Source organism: Zophobas morio, unplaced genomic scaffold, assembly GCF_036711695.1.
Source record: "Zophobas morio isolate AGI-343-1 ecotype UQ-CSIRO unplaced genomic scaffold, CSIRO_AGI_Zmor_V1 ptg000159l, whole genome shotgun sequence".
Lineage (NCBI taxonomy): Eukaryota > Metazoa > Arthropoda > Insecta > Coleoptera > Tenebrionidae > Zophobas > Zophobas morio.
Window position 1 is genome coordinate 37,365 of NW_026972263.1, and position 6,000 is coordinate 43,364.

The 6,000-nt window shown below is 31.9% G+C and overlaps 1 protein-coding gene across 7 annotated transcripts; it reads left to right on the top strand.

The window, feature by feature from the left end:
• Positions 1 to 558: 558 nt before the first annotated feature.
• Positions 559 to 5,254, top strand: LOC135145573 (uncharacterized). 7 transcript variants are annotated; one of them, XM_064077692.1, is made up of 23 exons: positions 559 to 664; positions 718 to 787; positions 850 to 961; positions 1,016 to 1,122; positions 1,591 to 1,683; positions 1,740 to 1,865; positions 1,921 to 2,038; positions 2,094 to 2,189; positions 2,249 to 2,339; positions 2,389 to 2,479; positions 2,694 to 2,852; positions 3,007 to 3,067; positions 3,146 to 3,205; positions 3,292 to 3,369; positions 3,665 to 3,775; positions 3,830 to 3,914; positions 4,006 to 4,043; positions 4,111 to 4,145; positions 4,505 to 4,571; positions 4,738 to 4,763; positions 4,823 to 4,920; positions 4,974 to 5,087; positions 5,152 to 5,254. In XM_064077692.1, exons 14-20 carry the CDS (start codon positions 3,322 to 3,324, stop codon positions 4,741 to 4,743), a joined length of 390 nt encoding a protein of 129 aa, XP_063933762.1. In that variant the 5' UTR covers positions 559 to 664; positions 718 to 787; positions 850 to 961; positions 1,016 to 1,122; positions 1,591 to 1,683; positions 1,740 to 1,865; positions 1,921 to 2,038; positions 2,094 to 2,189; positions 2,249 to 2,339; positions 2,389 to 2,479; positions 2,694 to 2,852; positions 3,007 to 3,067; positions 3,146 to 3,205; positions 3,292 to 3,321; the 3' UTR covers positions 4,744 to 4,763; positions 4,823 to 4,920; positions 4,974 to 5,087; positions 5,152 to 5,254. The 7 variants fall into 7 exon arrangements, with proteins under 7 accessions (XP_063933762.1, XP_063933761.1, XP_063933758.1 ...); XM_064077691.1 differs by having other exon boundaries at positions 1,591 to 1,678; XM_064077688.1 differs by having other exon boundaries at positions 731 to 787; positions 1,591 to 1,678; positions 4,966 to 5,087.
• The last annotated feature ends 746 nt before the right edge of the window (positions 5,255 to 6,000 follow it).

The following is a 6,000-nucleotide window of genomic DNA, read 5'->3' on the forward strand; positions in this document are numbered from 1 at the left end:
TGTTATAAGTAGCACTTAAGAGAACTTTTCCAGTTAATTTGAAACCTTTTTTACTAACTATTAATACATTTGGATTATACGGACGTTGAGGTTTAACTGAACGTGAATATAAATAATTTATGATTGTTAGCATAGGGTGATTAACTTTATATAACCAGAGAAAGAGAATCTCCGTTGAATTTTTTTTCTCTGTTTTATGTACACAGGTCACTTACCCTTTTCCTGCATAATTAAATTACCGACCTTCGTTCACCAAGAAACTTAAGCAGAAACTAAACTGGGTGCCTTTGGTTTGGTGAAAAGTGCATTACAATATGGCCATTAGCTATAATCTAAAGAGTCCACTATTAAGTTTTATAAGCGCAACTTCCTTTTATGGGCTACTAAATGTTTATAATACCGAAATACTATACTGTTAATTAAATTATATAAATAAAGGAAAGTACTCTACCAATGAGGATGTTTTTAAAAACAGACAGTTATTTATTACAATACAAGAGGTAAAAGTAGGCTGTTTTCTCACTTTTGAGGGTGCTTTTATTAATGTCTCAAGTCTTAAAGGTGGTTCCCTTTACTTCCATTCCTGATGCCACCTTTTGGCACGAACTTACAAGGAAAACACTAAATGTTTATAAATTGGACGATACTCCAACTCCTCTATGGGGTTCTCCCTTAGATATTAAAGTTACTTTCTTTTAACTATTGTCCTCAACAAAGGTTATTTCTATAGTGGAAAAGCACTTCTCTACTCCCCACGATTTCACCTTGATAGCCACTCCTTTGACGAGTATTATTTGTTTGAAATATTTTGTATATACTATAGTAACTAGACCTTTAATTTAAAAAAAGGATTCCTGAAGCTGTGGGAACAGTCGTGAGGGGGACACTGTTTAATTATAGTCGACTTGAAGATTTTAAAAAATGTGACAAGTCAGCCATTCTTAACTCTATTTGTGACGAGGTGCCGCCATATGTATTTTTACTTTTATCAACTCTTTCCGGTAATACTAACTAGATATGGGCAGATATTTCTTCTGAAAATGTTTATGAGGATCCTTCCCTTGTTAATAGTTTTTTCCTGCTTTGTTATGCTAATATTAAAAAATACAAGTATTATTATTGGTAATACTTTTATAAATTTACAAGTTTAGACAATTTTATTAAAATATATTACTAAAGATCTATTGAGAATTATGTATTATAAATTATGTTGACTTTTTAAGAGCTTTGAATCTCTACAGTAGTAACTGCCTTATAATAAGTTATAAACTAAAAATTTAAATATATTTTGATTTTAAAAAAAACCTATTACTATTCATACTAAAATATTTAAAAGGTAATAAAAGTAAAAAAAAATAATTTTTAAACCTAAGGTTTGTATTCCTTTGTATTCCTAAGCAGCGTTGTGCGCTCAATAGAAAATATTAGGCAAAGCAGTTATAAAGGGCAAAGTATATAATTTAACAAGTAAAAATCTTTCGTAATTTCTGTAGAGTTGCTCCTTTATACTAAAAATAACTAAGAAAAAAAATATAAAATAATTTAAAATAAAGTTAAAAGCAATTGCAAAACTAAAAATTTTTATAACAGGTTTTGCTTTCCTGCACTAATTTTAAGTGAAGATTCTATAGTATTCCAGCACATTATGCCTATCGCTGAGTATCTTCCTGCACCTAATGTAGTGTATAACTACTACTAAATATAATTATGATAACGTTTTTTATATCACAATATACAAGTTAAAGACTCTGATAGATAGTTTTTCTGCGTTGCATTATAAGCAAAGGACCTTTTTTGTAATTGATCTTATCACTGGCACTGCCCATCCCCTCCGCGGCTGGCAAGATTTAGTGCGTGAGGAAAAGGTGGATTAGTATTCTAACCGCGTTTGGAAGGCTGTTTATATACTAATTTTTAAAGCTTGTCGTTGGGTACTGCGACCCATGTGGCAACCCGCATGCGCCAGGATGGCCTATCAGAAATGTCGTCGCGACTATACTATGCCACTGTAGCCCTTACGTCCAAACGGTGGATATTGGTCGGATCAAATTTACTTATATATATTATTGTAAAGTAAACACTGCTTTTGTTAGTGTGTTACCGCGAAGAATGGAAGTCCGGAGTTTGTATGGTTGAACACAGCATAGTTGTTTGTGGCCTGAAAGTTTTTTCTTTAGTTGATATAAACAGTTATTTATTTTGAATATATAATTAAATAAATTATTTATTAATAGATAGTTGGTAACAGGACCGTTAAAAATAGTGGGCTGGGAGAGGAATGTGAAAAATAAACTTGCTTGGCGAGTTTTAGATTTGAGTTCTACCCTAGATCCTAATAAGTATAAATTTTTATATGTACCTCATTACCACAAATTACAAAATTGCTAGGATCGCTGAAACTGCTTGCTTTATAAATTTGAGTCTAATGAAGTGGCGACTCTGACCGTCTCTTGATATTGATAAACTTTTCGCCGTAAAAGTAAAAAAAGCAGCTATAATTTTTCCACCCAATTTTTATTTGGAGGATTCACATTATTATAACGGCTAGAAAAATAAGAATAACTTACCGGATGTAACAAACATATAATTAGAACAAATAACCCAATACAACACAATTTAGCATTTTCTTATCAAAACACATCATTTATTTTTTATTGGATTAACTTGCTTTACCTTATTATTATCTACGGAAGTGCCTAATCATAGGCGCGGGTACACTAGGTCGTAATGTGAGCCGCTGTCTACTCGCGTGGGGGATCACTCACGTGACCTTTGTTGATAACGGATAGCCCTTTATGTTTTTATCAACTGTGAATGCTTATTATGTAGCTAAACCTCAATAATACGCAAGGGTTATCTCATTAAAAATATTTATTATTATTAAACTTATGTTAAGAGTTTTAGCTTAATAAGTAGGAAAATCCAATTATTATGCTTTAAGTAAACCAACAAAAAAATAATAAGTTGGTCATTACAGGTTAGTTTTATATTTTCTTGTTTTACTAGGAAAGTTTCCCTAAGTAACCCCACACGCCAAACTCTTTTTGATTTCAAAGATAGTATCCAGGTAATAGTAGTAATAATAATAATAATTAATAAAAATAATATTATATTAATACTAATACAAATGACGTGAAACGGACAGGGCGGCAAGTGTAAAGCTTATGCGGCGGCGGAAGCGCTTAAACGCATCTATCCCAACTGTGTAAGCACTATCTATATGACACACACTTATTGCTACTTATAATAATAAACTTTCCTCTTGATAATTTTTTTTATCTTTGCCAATAGCAAAGCCGGGCCTACGAAATAACTGTCCCTATGCCGGGCCATGCCATCGCCATTGATGAGGTAGACTCGACTTTGAAGGTTTTACATATTTACAAATAAGTTTAGCGATATTTTTTATAACAGGTTGCGATACTATTATATAATTTCTTATAAAGTTAAACAAGTTGGTTTTTCAGCAGTAATCACTGATATAATAATGTTTTACTTTTTTGTGCGCTCTATTTAAAAGTGTATACAAAATACCTTGAGAAATCTTAAATTAAGTAAATAAAAGCTATTAGGAGTTAATATAAGTTTGGGGTGCATTATTTTCAAAAAAATTAATGCTTGCAATATTACTAATAAGTATAGTTTTATAACAAACTCTTGTTAGGAATTTAAACTGCTAGAAGAACTTGTTATAGAGCACGACGCTATATTCTTGCTAACTGATAGTCGTGAAAGCAGGTGGTTGCCCACTGTCCTTTGCCAGGCTCATGATAAAGTTACGCAGCTTTTAGATTTAATTAAGCTTCATCTATTGAGGATAAACTAATAGATTTGTGTGAATACCGCTTTGGGTTTCGATTCTTTTGTGGTTATGCGCCATGGAAATTACGACACACCTATTAAAAAACGCTTGAGTTATTAAAAAACTATTATTAAGATAAAATAATGATAGTAGTCAGTATAGAAAAAGGTTTTAATGGAATATTATAATTATTTTCATTTAAGGTTGTTACTTTTGCTCGGATGTTGTGGCTCCAGTGAATGTAATATTTATACAAACCATTAATGTGATTCTTTGCTAATTACCTACATCAAATCCTTTGAAAGCAGAACATTGGACAAGCAATGCACAGTGACGAGGCCAGGTCTATTTTCGGCCACTAGTATATCATCCTAACCAAATGAAAATATCTGACTTTGCTACTATAATGCACTCTAATTACTACATATTACTGCGTAGCTTCCTTCAGTATACATAATAATGCAACAGTGGGCGTCACTTAAAATTTTAACTTTTTTTTTAAGCTAATGCAACTATGGGCTTGCAATATATAATAATCGTGTGCTGATAAAATACCTTTTGGAAATACTTTCCTCTACCTTAACCTACATATAAGTAATACTATGTCGCAGTTTTAGTTTAATAGGATAAAAGGTTGACTAAAAAAAAATTAACTAAAAAAGATATTATACCGAGGAAACCTGCTAATTTTATAAAAATAAGGTCTTTCCTTTATAGCAAGTGCTTTAACGGTAGAATTGTTTGCTTCTTTTATACAGTATCCAGAAAGGTCAGTTCATTTATATCTTTAATTTTTTTCTCTTAACTTACAACCTTAAGTGAACTTGCACTAAAATAAGAGTACTAAAAAATTAATTTTAACTTTAAAATTACTTTTATATATCCATTACTATTTTTTTAACATTGCTTAATATTGTTAACCTTTCTATCTCCAGCAATGAAGTTGAGGAGACCCCTCTGGGTACTCCATATTATGTGTTGATCGAAGCAAGCTTTTTTTAATTTTGATTAAATAATTAGGAATAGTTCCTCACCAAATTCGAGGGTTTTTGTCCCTGTATAATTTATTAATGTCCCGCGGGGAAGCTTTTAGTAACTGCGTTGCATGCTCTGAGAAGGTTAGCAATTAAACCAAACACAATGAATATTATAAATGTTTAAAGTCTTGAAGGTCCTTCAAGCCTTTAGGGATAACAAGGAAGAGTTGTTATTGAAGTGTTGTAACGACGCTCTTTACTTGGAGGAGATTACCGAGTTGGCATATACAAAAGAAAATATTGATCAAGTAAATTGTTATTGTGTTTGGTCGTTTTTTTCAGTAGAGTCTCTTACTGGCATTTTATGAACAGTTCTTCTTGGACTCTGATCTTGATGATAATAAAGAAGATTAATATTTAATTGTTTCATCATTTTGCAACTGTACAAATAACTTAATAAAATGGCGTTTCTTTATAGGGAGTATAGAATTGTAACCTTACCGAATTCTTAGTCCGTCAATCAGACTCCCGTCACGCAGGCTAGGAGCGCTCGTTTGTAGTAAAAGCTGAACTTTTGCATCAAGCGGTCGATCCATCACCAATATTTTATTTTCATTAACTTTGTTATGAGATAAACCCCACACATATGTTCAAAAATTAAAAGAATTTATGGTAACGAGGTCTTTATGAAAGATAATGATGGAGGATGAATAAATAGATCCACCACTTAAATTACGCGCGGGAGAACCACTAGCAAAAATTAAGTACTAACTTCAAAGAATTTATGACAGTGTGTATACTAAAAAATTTTTAAGTTACTACATTAGGAAATACACTAATGAAACATGCCCTTACCCCCAGAGAACCGGTTTTCACAAGAAAAATTAGAAATATCATTTTGGGCCCTAATTCCTGTATTGCCCCGGGGTTTTTTCCGGTCTCCGTAGGGTTAGTGTTGGTAGGAGTTTTGAGGGTTTTGAATGTTTTACAAAAAATTATGAATACACTCCCTGGCCTGTTAGTCAACCTCTGCGGATATAATTGTTGAGGGAGGCCCCATTATCAACGAAGTATTTTAGTTAGCGAACTCTATGAATTTATTTATATACCATAAGATTTCAAACTACTCTTACAATTCTATTCTGAAAGTAATAAAATCATTATTACTCAATAAAGCCTATTAAAAATAACCATAAGCTGAACTTCTGTTATGTATCTTAT